The following is a 20,363-nucleotide window of genomic DNA, read 5'->3' as shown; positions in this document are numbered from 1 at the left end:
AGCCCCCTCCAATATCCTGAAGAAAGAAAGTGATATGTTCACCAGTTAAGAAACACTGGGACAGATTCATCTATGGGGCCAATTAACTGTGGCTTATTTTGGAAATCCATAGGTTGAAGTGAATTTAAAGATCCTATGACCTAGAAATACTAAAGATCTCAATATTAATTATTTGTAACAAAGACTTAATTCACAGCTCTTAAGAATCATGCTCTGGAACTTTAAGGAAAATAAAATCAGGGTCTGAGAGGTAGGTCAGTAGGTAGGATGCTTGTCTTGTATAAAGCCTATTGGGTTCAATCCTTGACATCACATATGGGCCCAAGAACCTTCCCAGGAGTGATCCCTCAGCAGGGATTCAGGAGCCAGCCCTGAATTTTTTGAGGTGTGACTCCCAAACGAAAACAAAGACTAAATGGAATAAAATCAATGAAAAAGGTAAACCAGACAAAGTAAAAAATTTCTATCATGGCTTTCCAGAGAATCAAATTCAATATTTAGATAGTACACCTAAAACTAGTGTTGCATTAGTCCTAAGACTAAAAGCAAGTGATCCTAATCTAAAAAGCTCATATATTCACTTCCCAAAAGATAACAAAATCTTGGTTTTCATGTATTTCTTGTAAAAAAACTTTCCAAATAAATAAGGATCGGCTAGAGTTTCCAAATAAACCAAGGCTGATCTAGATGTTTTAGAAGAGCTGGAGTTCTCTGAAAGTTTTTAAGACTTCACAAGGGCAGCAATATAGTCTTAGACTTTTTTTGTACCTAGGAGACATCTGATTTACTGTTTTCATTTCTAAACTTGTAACTGATCTATTCAAACAAATTCTTCTTGGTTCTGTCTTAGAAGGTAGTATGTACTTATTCTAGAATTAAGTATGTATTTATTCTAGAAATAAGACTCCTTTATTCTAGGTTGTCTTGCATAATGGATGTTTCCAGTAATTTCAGGATTCTCTCCACTTCTGCAGCATTAGTTGAACTTTATCCTTTTCATTTTTCATTCTTTTTAATCAGGATTTTCTCTCTTTGTATTTTGTGATCCTAGCAAGGGGTTGGTCAATTACTCTGATTCTTGTCAAGCGCCGGTTCTTGGTTTTACTGATCTTGGTTTCTATTTGCTTCTGCTCTACTTTGTATTATTTCCTCCCTTCTTCCTGCCTTTTCTCCAGTTCCGTCTAGCGCAATGTTAGATCATTTGAGATTTTTTCTTCTTTCTGTGGTCCATATTTTAAGGAACTTCCCTTAGTACTGCTTGGAGTCTATCCTTGTCAAAGGTCTACATCATTAGAGGAAAATGTGCATATTTCCTTTGGGGGTAAAAGTTTCCATACACAGCTATTAAGTCCATCTCATTGATTATTCCTTTTAACCTCAAGATTTCCTTATAAATTTTCCACCTGCTTTTTCTGTCCAGTTCTGTAAGTACTGATGTATATCTTGGATGCATATATGTGGGTTTTGTATATAACCAATGTTTATTGGCTAAAAATCATTTTGCATACTTGGATACTCCCATATGCTGGAAACACACGCTATTAGTAACGCTAAAGGTTAATAATTAAAGCATCACTAATCACTATCTTTTGTTAGCTTTCCTTTGGTTGAATGTCTACTGTATCAGCTATGGGAAGAGCAATTCCTGTCCTTTTCTATGATTGCTGGCTTGAGCACCTCATGCCTTCCTCTCATTTGTACATCTGCTTTTATTACTGATGTGAGACTTTTTTAGTCATAGTTTAGAAGATCCTGCTTTCCAGCCATCTTGTCACTTTGTGTTAACTGTGAGATTAGACCATTCACATTTACAGCAATGTCAATATATGGGTTTAATTACTACTTATCTATCCTATGATTTTTAAAAAATTTCTGTGCTATTTTTCCCCATATTTATCATTACTATCCTTTTTATGTAGATGGCTGATGATGGTGAATCTCTCCATTTCACTGTTTGTTGTTGTTGGGTTTTTTTTTTTTTGCTATTAATTATCTCTGCTCCAAATTGTTTTGTGCTTACTATGAGGACTATACTAGTCTCTGTATCTGTTTTCTTTAAAGGACGTGTGCTGATATTGGCTGGTCATCTTTAGCCTAAACAGATTCCGTCTGATTCTTCCTCCTCTTTGATGTTTTACTGTTATCCGTTTTATACTTGTTTATATTTCTGACTCTGTATTTCTCCTGTCACCATGCTTGCGGGTTGATGTTATTTTTCTTTCCCTGTGCAAGGATTCATTTCAACACTTTTTTTAAAGTGCAGATCTGGTGGCGAAAACTATTAGATTTTGTTTATCTAGAAAAGCCTTTTTTCTCCTCTGTAACTGAATGTTAATCCTTCAGGGTGAAGTTTTTTGGCTATAAACCTGTATTTTTGGCTAGAAATCTGAACTGCAAATATGCTATTTTATTCTCTGCTGGCCTGAGAGTTTCTGCTGAGAAATGTGATTGTGGTCTAATACCTTTTTTATTACAAATTTTGGATGTTATTACTTTTTAATTTATCATTAACTTTTTTATTTAGAAACTAGAATTTCCCCCCTTCAGTATTCTAATTAATCTTTTCCTCATATTTGTGACATTTTCGGGCTGGAGCGATAGCACAACGGGTAGGGCATTTGCCTTGCATGCAGCCAACCCAGCCGGCCTAAGTTCGATTCCTCCGCCCCTCTCGGAATGCCCGGCAAGCTACCGAGAGCATCCCGCCCACACAGCAAAGCCTGGTGAGCTACCCATGACATATCCGATATGCCAAACACAGTCACAACAAGTCTCACAATGTTACTGGGTCCGCTTGAGCAAATCGACGAACAATGCGAAGAAAGTGACAGTGACACTGTGATATTTTCAACTATCATTTGTTTGAAAAGGTATTCTTTTTTTTTTTATGACTTGATCAATCACCAAAAATGGTTTTTTTTTTCATTTTTTTCCCTTTATTTTATTTTATTTTTTTACAGTTGTAGATTTACAATTTTTTGTGCTTGGGTTTCAATTATACAATGATCAGATACCCATCCCTCCACCAGTGCCCATTTTTCACCACCATGGATAATATCCCTCCCACCCCCATCCCCCCATCCCCCCCGGTCTCTGTGGCAGGGCAATCCCCTGTGTTCTCTCTATCTAAAAGGTATTCTTCTTACTCTCTCTTTCCACCTTCTGTTATCCAAGTATTCTAATACTCCCATTTCTAATGAGTTTACATATCTTGAAAGGTGACTTAAATTTTCTTAAATCATATTTCCCCACTAATTAATTACTGAATTTGTTTATTTTCTGTGTCAATGTGAATTTAATGTATAGCGCTGATTTATTCATAACAATTATTTTAAGTTATATATTAGACTCCTAACTTTTGTGATCCTGAAAATGATTTTGGAAGGATTCACACCATCACTAGATTTAACATTTTTGGGAAATTTGTTTTGTTTTCCACTAGGAGGCACTACAGTTCTTGACTTGAAAATTTATTGTTTCCTTCTAAGATCTGCCAGATTCTGCTCAGAAAGGCCTAAACTACGGAGTTGAATTTTGCATCCTAGGTTTGGATGACTGTCAAAGCTTACCAGAAGGGGCTTGGGGGAGGGGGTTTCTCCAGCCAGGATACGTATACCCTAGGCAGCAGTCTCAGCGGCTGCACCAGCCCATCACTTCAAGGAGTCTGCCAGTGCCTTGCCAACACCTGCCCGACCTCAGTGTCCAGACACCTTCCTTGCTTTATAAAACAAAGGGTGGGGGGTAGGGGAGACTGATCTGAAGACCCCCTCTGCTGGAATCGAGTATGTAGAACAAGGGTCTAATCTGGCATTTAGCACAAAATGGTGGGGGGAGTGGGCCTCTTCCTGCAACGCTCTGTCACCCTAAACTGCCCGTCCTGGGCTGGTCATGGCAGCCAGTCAGAAATGGTGAAAGTGTCTCCCCAGGACCCTAGTGTTGTCCTGAAACACTTGGTGCCCCTCCAGCCCCGCCCCGCCTCGCCCTGCCTGGTTGGCCTGTGACTCCCACTGCCCAGGCGGCAAGTAGTGGGTAGCAGGTCTCGCGAGAGGCAGAGAGCACCAGCCCTGAAGCACTCGCCCTCACAGTCTGTACTATGGATCCCAAGTACTCTGGTGATAAACTGGACAAGTTACAGAAGACACATATTTGATTTCTAGATTTTACTCTTTAATGGATTTCCCCCCTACTGAAGTCTATGCCTCTATTTTATTTATTTATTTAGTGTCACCATGAGGTACCGTTACAGACTTACAAACTTTCGTGCTTACGTTTAAATCATGCAAGAACCGAGTTCCCATCTCTGCACCAGTGCCCATTCTCTACCACCAGTGTTCCCAGTATCCCTCCCACCCCCCCCACCCTGGCTCCCCCCACCTCCGTGGCAGGCATAATCTCTTTTACTCTCTTTCTCCTTTTGGGTGCTGTGGTTTGCAATACAGGTATTAAGTGGCCATCATGCTTGGTCTATAGTCTGCTTTCAGCACACATCTTCCCTCCATAACGGGCTCTCCAAGCATCCTTTACTTGGTGGCCACTTCTCTATCTCTTATTCCTCTATTTCTGTGGGTATGACCAAATATTCCCCCAGATTCAATATCTAATAAAAGCATGTTGTCAATGACAGCCAATATAGTCTACCTTTTGACAAATGCTTCATTCAAAAACTTAACATTGGTATTTAACTTTTATATTCAATACCAAAAATGAGTATTGTTTGATAATTTGAGTAGACTAAGTCTCACACTTTTCAACTCTTAAACAACGAAAGTCTGAAAATTTTCAAAAACATGTTTGCCAGTGTTAATTGTTGGTGCTACAGCACAGCGGGTAGGGTGTTTGCCTTGCATGCAGCCAACATGGCCCACCTGAGTCCGATTCCTCCACCCCTCTCGGAGAGCCCAGCAAGCTACCGAGAGTATCTCACCTGCACGGCAAAGCCTGGCAAGCTCCCCTATTCAATATGCCAAACACAGTAACAAGTCCTACAATGTTACTGGGCCCGCTCGAGCAAATTGATGAACGGGAGGACAGTGACAGTGACAGTGATGTTTGCCAAAATGAAAAAGTATTGCAAAACAGTAAACATGAGGAAGATTAAAGAATGTATAGTTACAAACATTTTATTCAAAGAATAAAATATATTAAAGATTATCTAATACAACTAAATCTACATGGTTTACAACCAAAAATATTTTTAAATAGCAATTAAATGAGAAAGGATAAGGTATAGTTTTATTAACTACTATCACTTAATTTTTTTAAAGACTGTAAATTGACATTTTCTTAACACTAATGAGTATTATGTTTTAAGTACTCATGTAAAAGGAGATGGTAGATACTGATGTGCATTTAATTATCAATATCAAAACAAGAGAAACATAATATTATTATAATTTTGTTTAAGTGTGTAAGCAACATAAAATAAGTGTTGTACACTATTCTGCTTAGAAATATAAATGTTAAAAAAAAACTGGACTTACTGGAATGGAGATTTTTTTCAAATTACAATCCTTTTCCAAAAGCTCATAGACGTATTTTGTGATGATCTAGGAAGGAAGGAAAATAAAACACATTAAGATACAATGTCACCAATTAGTAAGCTTCATATCAATTATTAAGTAGTTGTTCTGAACTGGTATGTATCTTGAATTGCTTTGCAATTAAAGATTCTTTATTAATTACCTATAATGGCTTACTTACTGCTACAATATGAATAAATGTGGACCTTCACTAAGAATTAATATTAAGAAACTCACAAATCTTGAAAGGGAGTAAAACGTTGCAGAGATAACCCCTCATCCCATGCCAGGCTGATTTCATCTGAGAGCCTTGAAGGGGGGCAGGTGTGACCCTCAGACTGCCCCCCAAAAATCCCGGCAGCCTCAAACCTCCAGAACCCAATTGCTGCCATGCTCACAGCTGACCTTCAAAGGCTCATCCTGAGCTGCCCACACATGAGAATGAATCTAGTGAAAACCCAAGTATGCGGGACTTGTGACTGAAATTTACAGGCTTCCCAGACTTGGGAATGAGGCCCCCCTTCCTATCTCCCCATGCTTCCTGGTCCCTGCCAGTCATACCCAAGAACTTCCTCTGGAGCCACATACGCTCATTATCAACCATGTTCCAGAGACTCACAAATAGATCTCGGAAGAGAGCAACACGCTGCAAAGATGCCTCCAGACCGCAAAATCACCATCCAGTCAAAAATTGAACTCCAAGTCTAGCACCTTAACGAAAATGTTAGAATTCCTGCTACTGATATACTAAGAGTAACACACGATATTTTCTGGGATGTAAGGTAGAAGGCAACCAATCTTGATTAAAATGTTCATAACAAGCAATACAAAATAAAGTATTTAGCATCTGCCTTTGGGGCAGGCTTGAGTGGTGGCAGAAAAATTTGAAGCAACGGTGGTGGGAAGGTGAAATGTTGGTGGGATTGGTGTTGAAATATTGAATGTAATAAATTATTGTGAACAACTTTATGAAAATAAAATTTGAACAAAAGAAAAATTAATATTAGTTAACAGAATTAAACAAAACATACACACACACACACACACACACACACACAGGCTTTTGGTTTCTCAAAACAATATTTTAAAGCACACTTTTCCAACTTTCCAGAATTATTTTCCCCTGATTTTGGGATAAGTATTAATTCTGGTACAGGTCGTTGGGGTATTTATTCACTCAATCAAAAAGTCATGGGAATCAAATATATGGCTCCCCAAAAAAAAATTCTCATCATAACTTCTGAAACCTGTGAATATGTTACCTGGTATAAGCAATATAACTGCAGATATAACTGAGGTTAAGGAACCAATCCAATCTAATTATAAAAATCTTTAGAAGCAGACTGTAGCATTGTAGCACTGTCCTCCCGTTGTTCATCAATTTGCTTGAGCGGGCATCAGTAATGTCTCTATTGTGAGACTCCTTATTACTATGTTCTGTATATTGAATACGCCACGGGGAGCTTGCCAGGCTCTGCCGTGCAGGCAGGATATTCTCTGTAGCTTGAAAAAAAATGAGATGTCCTCTAGGTATGAGGTCATCCTACCCACTTTAAAGTCAGTAAGGAAACCAAGGACCTACAACTGGAAATAAGTAAATTCTGCCAACAACTCAAACAAGCGGTAAATGGGTCTTCCCTACAGCCTTAGTGCAAAGCTAGGATGAATATAAACACATCCAGTTGTGCCTTACCTCCCAGACCCTCCCACAAAAAGTATCAGATTAGGGATGGATTTGGGTAATTTGTTTGGAGATACACTCAGACCAGAAAGGTCTCCACCATTACAAAAAAAAAAAAATTCTTGGGTGTGGAGAATTATATAGAATTCTATTAGAAATCAGTCATGTCGAAGAAGGGTAGAATGACATGTTCAAAGTTTTAGGGGAAAAAAATAAAAACAACAATCAATCTAGAGCTCTTTATCCAGTGAAATTATCCTTCCAAACTGAAAGCAAAGAATGCTTAGAAAAATAAAGGTTGGATTTTTACCTCCACATACATCTGCTTTGAAAAAAATATTTGAAAAAAATTTACAGACAAGAAATATTATGTAGTCTGACTTATTTTGCTTAGCATAATACTTTCCATGTAGTACCACTTGTATGTAAATTTCATGACTTCATCTTTTCTGACAGCTACATAGTACTCCATTGTGTAGATGTACCAAAGTTTCTTTAACCAGTCATCTGTTCTCGGGCACTCAGGTTTTTTCAGATTCTGGCTATTGTAAACAGTGCTGCAATGAACAAACAAGTGCAGATGTCGCTTCGACTATACTTTTTTGCCTCTCTGGGGTATATTCCCAGAAGTGGTATTGCTGGGTCAAATGAGAGCTCAATTTCTAGGTTTTTTAGAATCGTCCATACTGTTTTCCACAAGGGCTGAACCAGTCGGCATTCCCACAAGCAGAGAAGGAGGATCCCTTTCTCGCCACATCCACGCCAACACAGGTTGCTTTTGTTGTTTTGGATGTGGGCCAGTATCTGTGGTGCGAAATGATTTCTCATTTTTGTTTTGATCTGTATCTCCCTGATGATTAATGATGTAGAGCATTTTCTCATGTGCCTTTCAGCCATTCGTATTTCATCTTTGAGAAAGTTTCTGTTCATTTTGTCGCCCCATTTTTTGATGGGTTTGCACGTTTTCTTCTTGTGGAGTTCAACCAGTACTTTGTATATCCTTGATATCAACCCCTAGTCAGATGTGTATTCGGCGAATATCCTTTCCCATTCTGTAGACTGTCTTTGTATTTTGGTCACTGCTTCTTTTGAGATGCAGAAGCTTCTTAGTTTAAGATAGTCCCATTTATCTATCTCTGTTTTCACTTGCTCGGCCAGTGGCGTGGCATCTTTGAAGACACCATTAGCTTCAATGTCACGGAGGGTATTGCTGACTTTATCTTCAATGTACCTTATGGATTCCAGTCTGATCTTGAGGTCTTCAATCCATTTTGATCTTACTTTTGTACATGGTGTTAGGCACAGATCGAGCCCATATTTTTGCATGTAGCCGTCCAGTTTCGTGCATGCTTACCTTGTACCACACACATCTTAGCATTTTTCTGGTCTTGAATTGAATAAAAAGTGAACAAGATACTCTCTACCCTTACAAAATTATTACATTTAAATTAGAAGATTATAATGTAGTGAGGAGATGTACATCTACATGGCAGGGGTGATACTGAAAATCTTCCCAAGAAAGTATTTCAGACCCTTTTGAGACTGTAGTTAAGAAACAAAATGGGATAGAGGTCAAAGCAATAGTACAGGGGATAGTGTGCTTCACTTGCCGCAGCAAACTTGGGTCCCATACCCAGTACCACACCTGGTCCCCCCAGCACCATCAGAAATGATTCCTGATTAAAGAGCCAGGAATAAGCCCTGGGAAAAGTCAGGTATGGCCTGAAAACAAACCAAAAACGCAATTTTCTTTCTTGGTTGTCCAATAGTCACAAATCTAATTCAATTGACTACCTATGAATTAGTAAAACATGAATTCTCAAACATTTAAAAATAAATAACAATAAAGTCAGTCTAGTGAATTGTTGCAGAAATCTAGTTGTAATATGACAGAGTCAAAGTAAAGGATGGGTAATTAGTAAAATATATTGCATTTTCTCTCAGTTTTCCTCTGCTTCAAACAATTATGAATATGATATTTGTATTAACTGGATACATACAGAAGAGCTGAATAAACAGTTTTACTTTACCCAGATCTTTCATTCTAACATTATTCATTTATTATGCAGGGAATTTAATATTTTGGGATACATTTGCTTTTAATACAATCTTTATTAAGATTATCCTGGAGGGGTTATGGGGGTAGAGATAGCTCACAGAGCTGAGTACTTGCTTTGCATGCAGGTGGCCAGGATTTGGCTGTAAACATGGCTTGGACCCCAGCACAGCGGGACCAAGCCCCACCCTGCAGCACTATCCCCAGCAGGAAGCTGAGTAGCTCCTGAGTTTTACTAGATACAAAAGGAGAAAAAAAAAATCCTATCTATTTGGTGCTACTCAGTTCCACTTTGCTTAATGATAAAAATAGCATTTTAAAACCTCGGTGGCTTTTAAGAAATCAATCTTATTCATTTCATCTCTAAACAGGCAAAGTACAACTCACAGGAGATTTTTAGCTCAGAGCAATGAGTTGATTTTGAACATGTTTATCCCCAAAGCAGTATGTATGTTAGGAACATTCACATAGTGCGATTTTTACCTTCAGGGTTGAGCAGTTTATGCTTCAACAAAACCATATTGAGCTCGATTCCAACAGGACACAGCAATACTTGTAGTGTTTCTATGAGTATCAAAAGTCAGTAAATAAAGTAGTTTTCACATTAATATTAAGCTATGTCTTCACTTTCAGACATAATGGAGGAAATCTGAATTGCTTTTAGTAAAGCAATGAATACCAATGCACATCTATCAAACCAGTCTTGGAAATTATCTAGTTATTTTTAAATACCTGTGTGCACAATCAGGTTTACCTTCTATTTTTCTCACTCTCATATTTTAGCAATTATTTCATAAATGACGCATAAACATTTTTACTTTTTTGCTATTTTCAATTCAGTCTGATGCTCCATTAAAAGCCAATTTCAACCTATTTAGTTTACTTAAATCTAAACTAAATTTAGATTTTGTTTTCATTGTATTCTGTATCTTTCCTTAGCCTGTTTTTTCTGTCTTTTGAGGATGGTCCCTAGCGATGCTCAAGAAATTGTAGAGTGGCAGGGATTGAACCACGAGCACAGCCCTTTACAGCAACTCTGCTACCTCTTTTCCTATGGTTCCATAGACTAAGATTTTCTTTATTCCTGTCTTTCTGGTATATGTTTCTATTTCTCTGGTGACATCTTTTAGTTTTAACAAATATTTGATATGTCCAAGTCTAAAATTAAAGAGCTAGCTTATTTTTTTTTGTTTGGTTTGTTGTCAGGACTTATTCCTGGCTCTGCACTCAGTATCACTGCTGGCAGCAAGGACTATATGGTTACAACGAATAGAACCTGTGTCAGCTGTGCACAGGCGACTTAACTGCCGTACTATCATTCCAGTTCCAATGAGCCAGCTTATTTTAACTCATCCTACATATTATTTTTTTACAGAGTATTTCCCCATTGCTTTTGTACTTGTTTGGGTAGTTATTTTTACCAGTGAATTATAAAGTCGATAAAAAAATACATGAGAAAAGAAGGAAGGAAAGAAGGGAGATGGACGGTAGGAGGAAGGGATGGATGGAGGGAGGGCGGGCAAGGAAGGAAAAGAGGAAAAGGAGGGAAGAAAGAAGGAAGAATAAAACAGAGAGAAACAGAAAAAGAAGAGCAGAGGGAAAAAAAGTCAAAGAAAATTCTTACAACAGAATGCCAACACAGAAAGAATAAAGACTTGAAATAATCTAAATGTATACCAAAATTAATAGGTGGGCATTTCATAAAGAAAATAGTATCTTCCCCCAAAATAATTTACAGCAAAAAGAAAAATATTAGTAACTGTGAAATTCAATATCAATACTCTTGATATCATACACTCAGGAGTAATTTAATATATGGATCCTTCTGTACACAAAAATAAATTACAGAAATCTAACCATGAAAATACAAATAATAGACTCAAATTAAGGATCATTATACAAATGTCCTGTATTTTAAGGAAAAAAAGAATGCCAGCTCCAAGAAAAATAAGCAAAAGCTAATGAGTAGTTTCAGATGAAAGGAGAATACCGATCATTAAAAATGTAAACTTGGATTGGATCCTGGACTTGAGGACTATAAGCTACTAAATACATTTGTAACATGTGAACATGGCTTATAGATATAAATTGTGTGTCAATACAGTATTTCTTAATTCTGATCACTGTATTGTAGCTATGAAATGCTTTTGTTCTTAGGCAGTGTATATGTAATATGCAACGATGGTAAGGAACGTGTATGTTGAACGTGTTTTCAACATACAATCAAGTGGGTCTATTGGCAAACAAGTGATGCCCTAGAATCACTCAACTTTTCTTTAAGTGTGAAATCACATCAAAGCAAAAGGGTTTTTCTCTCTCTCTTTTTACTGGGAAGAGGTGAGGTTGCTACCACAGGCTCGCTGTGTGTGGAATCTGGGCTGGCAGCAGACAAGACAAGCTTAACTTTCTCTCAAATCCAAACCTAAGTGAACAAGAATAGTGAGTGGGATGGGGTGGGGGTGGTGGGAAGAATACTGGGAATATTGGTAGAGGAGAATGGGCACTGGTGGATGGATGGATGGATGATCATTGTATGATTGAAGTGCAAACACGGAAGTTCGTTAAGTTTATAACTGTACCTCACAGTGATTTACTAATGAAAAATAAATTTAAAAAATAAATAAATGAGTGCATCTATGCAGTGTAATACTATGCAGCCATTAGAAAATAAAGTGAGGGGGGCCTGAGGGGGTTACCAGGGATATTGGTGGTGTGTCGTGCACTGGTGGAGGGATGGGTGTTTGACCATTGTGTGATTGTAAGCCAAACATGAAAGCTTGTAACTATCTCATGGTGATTCAATAAAATTTAAAAAAAAGAAGAAGAAGAAAGAAAATAAAGTCATGAAATTTGCCTCTATATGGATGGACACGAAGTATCATGCTGACAAAAATGAGTCAGAGGAAGAGGAACAGACAGAATAATCACACTCATATACAGTATATTTTTTTTAAAAAAAATACCATAGTATTAGAATAATGCCCAAAGACAACAGAAAAGAGAGCCAGTAGGATTGGTTCATGGTAGGAAGTTTGCCCAAAAAAGGGCAAGGGGAAAACTTTGAGTGCAGTTAGGACAGGGAAGAGACCACTAAGACGATAGTGGAAAATGATCACTCTGGATGAGATCTGGGCACTGAACCAGTAAAGTGATAAACCTGATAACCTTTTAGTACCTGTATTGCAAACTACTGTGCCTAAAAGGGGAAAAAAAGTGTCTTTCATAGAGGCAGGCAGGAGGGGTCTAGGGGTGGGGAAGAGGGAAACTGGAGACATTGGTGGTAGGCATGTACACTGATGAAGGGATGACACGGAATATCGTATATCTTTGTAGCTGTGTATCTCACAGTGATTCCATTTTTAAAAAATTCCAAACCATTTATATTTTAGTTCAGGTGCTACTAACAGTGAATGTATTTCCATAAATATTTCAATGGAAATGTGACAAATGACAAGAGAGTGACAATAATATCCTTGCATCAAACAAATTAATTTTTTTAAACATTACACAAATCATAACTATACCTGAGGATAATTTTAGTCATTCTTGCTTGTCAAAACGAAGGTCGTGATTATATTTAATAGTTTGCTGTTGCTGTCTATGTTCATTCTCCCAAATTCAACTTTAGCACTTCAGCTTACATTTAAGTTTAACTGAATTTGCTAGCAAACTCTGGGCCTTATCTATTACACTTAGCATCCCGCCATGATCACCTCCCATCCTTGCATACCCCCTGAAGTGGGTAATTTAAAAATAAGCATATCCAACACTGTAACATCATTCATATAACATACGAACAATGAAAGAATTAAAAAAAAAAGTGCTTGCAAATGTGACTCAAAACCTCTAAGTTTTAGTAGAAGCAAAACTTTAAAAAGAAAAACAGGATTCAAAAGGCTGATTTTCTTCACGTTGGAAACAGACCTACAAAAGTTAAAAATGAAAACAATATAAAGATAATCACCACCATTCTTCTCCGCTATATTCCTCCTCATAATGTTCTCCATAGATAATCTTATCTATTATTTTCTCATGCATTCTCCTAGTGTTTCTTAGGGTCAATAAAGCAAATAAACATATGCTCATTCTTTTTTCCAAAGTTAAACTTTTAAAAACCTTAGAGTTTAGATAGCATGGTTACATATTATAGTAGCAATAACATTTATGATTTTATGTACAAGACAGTAACACTAGACACACAGGGCTGTACATTATAGCCTTTCTTCAACGAAATAACTACTGTGCTATTTAGTATCTCAATATATATGCTCATGATCTGTTTTCTCAGTAATAGTTTTTCAGTCATTGTTATTAGTCACAGTATTCTACCATGTGGATATACCATGGTCTTGCCGATCATGAATGCATCTCAAATATATCCATTAAGATCAGGAGGTGGAAAGATGGTGTCTTGCATACAGGTGACTCTACTTCCATCCCCACGTGTTTCCCTAAGTGCCTCCAAAAATGACCCCTGGGCATCACTGGATGTGACCCATCTCCCAATACAACCTTAAGCTTTTGCAAATTAAATATAACAAATTACCATAAGACTGAGAACCACTTAAAAATCCTGTTGGTACCCATGCTAAAACAAGATAGAAAACCACCTTTCCTACTTAATGCCCAATTTACCCTACACTATGTTACATACTGATTCCTGCTGAGAAAGAGAGAAAAGGAGAAGCAAGAAGGTGAGGGAGAGACCAAGATAAAATCTCTTAATAACTAAAGTTTAATATTATTCAAAACTGTCAGTTTTGCTAAACCTAAAACGACTCCTCTAGCAGATGCAGTAAAGAGACTGATATGAATGGCAATGAGTTGTCTAATTAGAACTAAAGCACATTTACCCTGGGTGCATGTCCTCTTAAGTCAGAACTACATCTTAGATTTCACTAAAATTATCCCCATCTCATCCCTATATTTTTCCCCTTAAAACTTTTTATACTTTATTCTCAGTAGGTACAAGCTAGCTTTTAAAGTCTTTTGAACTAACTGCTTTTTCAGCATATCTTTGAAATAAAATTCATTCCTCCAACTTTACATTAGCATTCCCTCGAGTACTACTCTTGATCTCTGGCTATCTTTAGTTAGATCCATTTCAGATCAGCTGTTCCCACATTTTCCTTCCACCCCTCTAGGTGAGTCCTCCTTATTCTGCCATCCTTTCTTCTTGATACCATAAATGAAGCAAGGAAAGAGGGAGGGAAAAGAAAATCAAGATGAACGGATTGATCGTTTTTAATCTCACTTACATTGGATGTAACCAATCAGATAGCAGGAATTGCTAACAGCTGTGAGCACTAAGGAAATACAGAGTGACAAACAGTAAGTACAGCAAGTAATTGAGCAAGGGAGTTGCAAGCAGCCAGGAGCCAATCAAGGGTGAGCAGCTGTTGGGGATCACTGTCCCAGATGTGGAAGCTCCTGTTTCTGGGATTGCTACAGTCCACAGAGCTGTTACCTCTCTAAGCTGTTAAATAAAGTTAATTGTAATACTATGGAAGAGATCTGATGGTTGGCACCTATTCTTTTTTTTTTAAATTGTTATTATACTGCTATTTTTATTATTTTTATTAGTGAGACACCATGAGGTACAGTTGTAGACTTACAAATTTTGTGCTTGTGTTTCAATTATAGAATGATCAAATACCCATCTCTCCACCAGTGCCCATTTCCCACCACCACGGATCCCAGTATCCCTCCCACCCCCCATCCCACCCTGCCTCTGTGGCAGGGCATTCCCTTTTGTTCTCTCTCTCCTTTTGGGTATTGTGGTTTGCAAAAGAGGCATTGAGTGGCAATCATGTTTGGTCTATAGTCTACTTCTGCATGCTTCTCCCATCCTGAGAGGATCCTCCCAATACCCTTTATTTGGAGCTCCCTTCTCTATCTGAGCTCCCCTTTCCCCTAGCTGTGTGGCTGGCCTCCAAGAAATGGATATCCCAGAGAAGCAAAAAGGTATAGTCGAAGTGACATCTGCACTTGTTTGTTCATTGCAGCACTCTTTACAATAGCCAGAATCTGGAAAAAACCTGAGTGCCCAAGAACAGATGACTGGTTAAAGAAACATTGGTACATTTACACAATGGAGTACTATGTAGCGGTTAGAAAAGATGAAGTCATGAAATTTACATACAAGTGGTACTTACATGGAAAGTATCATGTTAAGCGCAATGAATCAGAAAGAGAGGGATAGACATAGAAAGATGCATTCATCTGGGGAACATAAAGTAACAAAATAGGACACTAACCCCCCAGAATGGCACCTATTCTTTTATTCTGTTTTCTGGGCCACTCCTGGTGTTGCTCAGGGCTTACTCCTATTCCTGGGCTTGGGAATCAGCCCCAAGAAGGGACCATAGGGTATGTGGTGTTGGGATCGAACCCGGGTCAGATGGGAGCAAGGCAAGCACCCTGCCCTCTGTACTACTCCTGGAGTGCTACTCTGCCATGCTGATCCCAAAGACCATGGAGCTAACCTGCTCTATACTGACTACTAATGATTCTTCATTTTTCTTCTTAACTTTTTCCTACTATATTTTTTCTGGAAACACGATTTATAATAGTGTTAATGCTTATGGCATAGGTATAAATGTTACTGGATCGCGCGCACCACTGAAGTGCCAGACTGTCCTAAAGTTGCTTCTTGTCTGTCCCCTCCCTTGGAAACCGCCGTGCCTCTGCCCATGGCCTACTTAGTAACTTCAGTTCTACTACTGAGAGCTGAAAGCTTTGTGTCTAGTAGTCGTTGTCTATTTCCTCGCTTCCTATATAAGTCAGACTTAATCACTTCACTTAATCACTTAACTTCCCGTTAGTCGTCGATTTGCTCGAGCGGGCGCCAGTAACGTCTCCATTTGTCCCCGTCACGTGCTAGTGTAGCCCAATGGCATCTCTTCGCTCCGGGAACATGAAGGGCCTCAAACCGATCGTTCATGATCTTGACGAAGAAGTCTGACTTCTTCTTCGTCAAGTCAGACTTCTATATAGGAATATATAAGTGATTACACTTCTGTCTACTTCTGGCCTATGGCATCCTCTAGTTCTATCCATGTTGTAGGAAAACACAAGACAGCATCTGTTCTAAAGCCAAGTAACACTCCACTGTGTATATATCACAATTTCTTTATCCACCACTTGCTCAATAACCAGACTCATAACACTTGAAAGAGGAAAACTTGTATCCAACTATTGATATATCCCAGTGATTCCTGAGACACCTCAAACTCCATATGCTCAAACTGAAACCACCTTTCCATGTCCACACATTTTTCCTTTAATGTGTTTCCTTTAATGTGTTCTTCCTGTAATGTGTTTTGCTGACTCCATAAATGGCATTACCAACCTAGTCAGAAGCAACGTGTCTTAGCCTTTGTTTTAAACCTTAAAAACACCCATCAAGATCATCAAGTTGATATAACAGGCATTATCATATCTCCATCTGTTAACAATAATTAAAATAAAAATAAATAATATAAAGTAAGTAAGTAAGTAAAGGCCCTCCCGTTGATCTTCGATTTGCTCGAGCGGGCCCAGTAACGTCTCCATTGGAGACTTTGTTATTACTGTGTCTGGCATATCGAATACTCTCGGTAGCTTGCCGGGCTCTCCGAGAGGGGCGGAGGAATCGAACTCGGGTCGGCCATGTTGGCTGCGTGCAAGGCAAACGCCCTACCGCTGTGCTATCGCGGTATATTATTTATTTAAATAAAATAATAAATCCTCCATTACCTCCACTTCCCAGCTGCCGCCACACTCCATGCCGCTTTCTGGACACATCACAGGACACTTAATACCCATCTTCCAAGATTACTGCACCATATTTGATGAGGTTCAAATATGGTCTGAACCATGGGAACACCTGCAGGGACAATTAGAGGCCACCCTAAAAGCCTCTATCCCTCTTGGAGAGCCTGGCAAGCTGCCGAGAGTATCCCACTCCCACAGCAGAGCCTGGTAAGCTATCCGTGACATGTTCAATATGCCAAAAACAGTAAATTCCCCTGACCCTGAAAGAGCCACCAAAACGGCAGCATTAAGAAGGATGAGGAAGGAGAGGCTGATAAAAATCTCAAGGCCGAAATAGGCTGCCAAAATGAAGAAGGACAAAAATGACCGTCTGTACTTTCAATGCACATACACTGGCATTGGATGCATCCATTGAGGACCTGATGGTGCAAGCACAAAATTATCAAGTACAACATCAATGGTCTGACCAAGACGAGAAGGCATCAACCATATCACGCCATTTTCGACACTGGAGAAGAACTGTTCCTCGGAATATGGAACAAAAGAAGCACTGGTAGTGTCGGTGTCCTTGTCAACATGAACTTAGCCATGAGCATCAATTCATTCGAATGCCAAAAAACCCAAATTGGGCAATTACACTTGAATGGATGTGCCTCATTGTTTCTATCTTCATTGTCTACGCACACCCAATTATGATGGAGGAGAATTTGAGAAGTTCTACATGAAGCTGGAAAAGTTCTATAAAGATCACACCTTCTATAAGATGACTGTCAGTGATTTTAATGCCAATATAGGACCAAGATGATCAGTCAAAGAATTCCACATTGGGATCCCTGGTCTAGAATGGAACAAACAGGGTGAGAGACTATTTGAGTTCATCATGTCGACCAAGACCATCTATGGTAACTCACAGTTCCAGAAGGCCGAATCTAAATGTTAGACATGGGAATTTCTCGGTGGACGGTTCTGCAACGAAAATGACCACATCATATTCAATTGATGGTTTTGCCTAACCAATGTCACTGTTGTCCCAAAATTCCAAATAGATGAGACCACTATCTCCTTCATGCAAAATTCTACTTCAGGGAACAGGGAGAAAGGGCTGCAAAGCTTAAGAAGAGAACTAACTCCCAGAATGACCACCAACTGGGAGCTCTTTGGCACTATTGCAGCAACATGGAAGATGCCGTCATTGACAACATTGATGAGTAATACGATCTATTGGTTCAGCACCTCCATGATTGTGTGAGGAAGACCGAAAGAAAGATAACCACAAAAAGACGCCTGTCTTGGCTTGGCACAAGCCTCAGGCAACTACAAGCGAACATCCAAGTTCGTAAAGCAGTACAGAAAAGCGATCAAGGAAGACCTCAAAGAGAGAGAGCAGCAGTGCTGGTTGATGCAGCAGAAACCGGGAAAAGCATTCACAACACCCGCCTGTCTTCACCAACTACAAGACCAAGATGACTGCCCTCTAACATCCTGATGGATCTATCACATCTTCCAGAAGGGCAATATAGAAGATTATCCATGATTTCTACTCGGATCTCTTCCATAGCCACATCCACCTGCCCACACACCAAATTTTGCAGGATGGATATATCATTCCCAATGTTCTCCCTTCAGAAATCCGACATGCCATTTTGTAAGTAAAGAAGCGAACAGCACCTGGCCCAGACAAGGTCAGACCTGAAAACCTGAAGAACCTGCTGTCAGTACTCTTCAATACAATGGCTCGGCTCTTCACTCGCTACCTGTCTAAATGCAAGGTTGCATCCCAATGGAAAACCAGCAGGACTGTACTAGTGTACAAGAAGGGAGACATCCACAACATTGGCAACTATCACCCAATCTGCCTGTTTTCTGTCGTCTACAAACTGTTCACTCGAGTCATCCTGAATAGGATTGGCAGATCACTAGATAAAGGACAATCATGCGAGCAAACCGGGTTCTGCAAAGGACTCAGCACGCTCGACCATATCCACACCGATAACCAAGATCATTGAGGTTTCTCGGGAGTTCAAGGTGCTGCTCTGTCTAGCATTCATTGATTTAAAGGCCTTTGATTCTGTTGAGACAGAAGCGGTCATCGAATCCCTAGCCAAACAGGACATTCAAACTCAACAGATCAGGATTCTCCGTGAGCTGTATTATGGATTCACTGCCAGGATCTCACCATTCTACAAGGAAGTGATCATCCATGCCAAGAGAGGAGTTTGGCAGGATGATACCATTTTACCGATACTCTTTAGTGCCATCCTCGAGAACATTACGTGACAACTGGAATGGGAAGGAATGGGAGTGAAGATGGATGGTCGGCAACTATACCACCTCCGTTTTGCTGATGACATCATTCTAATAGCAACAAACATTAGCCAGGCGGCACAAATGCTGGCCAACTTCGACCATGAGTGTGGAAAGGTCGGACTACATCTGAATCTCACAAAGACGATGTTTATGAGAAAAGGACTCTCTCCTGATGGTCCATTAGCTCTCAGTGGAACAAAGATTTCAGAATGCAACAGTTATGTAAACGTAGGTCGAGAACTCAACATGATGAGTGACCTGGCACCTGAGTTGTGCAGGAGGAAGAGAGCGGCTTGGAACGCCTTCAAGAGCGTTGAAGAAATAGTTAAGAGGATGTCTGGGCACATTTCTTCGATTCCACTTTTCTTCCTGCATTAACATACTCCTCAGAGACTTGGGCCGCACGAAAACAGAATGAGAATGCTATTTGGGTCTCCCAAAGAGGAATCGAAAGAGCTATACTTGGAGTACCAAGCTTCACTCAAGTCAGAGAAAGAGTCTGGAGTTCTGACCTCCGTTGACAATCAAGAATCAGGGATGCTGTCTCATTTGCCAAGGTGTCAAAAATCAGATGGGCTGGACACGTAATGAGATTTGGAGACGACCGCTGGACTAAAGCCATTACCAACCATGGCCGCCCACCTATGAGATGGTCAGACTTCTTCATCAAGACCCTGGATGATCGGTTTGAGGTTCTTCGTGTTCCTAGAACAAGCAGACTCCATTGGGCTGCACTAGCACATGTCAGGGACGAATGGAGACGTTACTGGCACCCACTCAAGCAAATTGACGAGTAACGGGATGTCAAGTGATCAAGTGATCAAATAAAATACGTACTGCAATCAATGCTATATGATCTTGGTGTCTCAAGATGTCTTACAATATAAAATTTTTTCTGACCAGGTTAAACTGTAGGTAACTGAAACCATGGAAAATGAAATCTAAGATAAAAGGGAATGACTACCATAAGGTAAGCACAAAAACAAAAGAGCTTTTTTAAAGTGGTCTAGATTTCAGAGGTGGAAAAGTATAAAGAGAAATTTTA

The 20,363-nt window shown here is 39.3% G+C and overlaps 1 protein-coding gene across 6 annotated transcripts in view; it reads right to left on the bottom strand.

Annotated features, from left to right (window-relative positions):
• ARB2A (ARB2 cotranscriptional regulator A) overlaps nt 1-20,363 on the bottom strand; it is a 474,471-nt gene that overhangs the window by 341,993 nt on the left and 112,115 nt on the right. For all 6 annotated transcript variants that reach the window (XM_056112439.1, XM_056112440.1, XM_056112435.1 and 3 more), the window contains one exon: nt 5,481-5,546. In XM_056112439.1, the coding sequence (XP_055968414.1) occupies nt 5,481-5,546 (66 nt within the window). The remainder of the gene's footprint in view (nt 1-5,480; nt 5,547-20,363) is intronic.

Source organism: Sorex fumeus, unplaced genomic scaffold, assembly GCF_029834395.1.
Source record: "Sorex fumeus unplaced genomic scaffold, SorFum_2.1 ptg000018l, whole genome shotgun sequence".
Lineage (NCBI taxonomy): Eukaryota > Metazoa > Chordata > Mammalia > Eulipotyphla > Soricidae > Sorex > Sorex fumeus.
The sequence above is the reverse complement of the archived record's forward strand: the minus strand, read 5'-3'. Positions and strand labels throughout refer to the sequence as shown.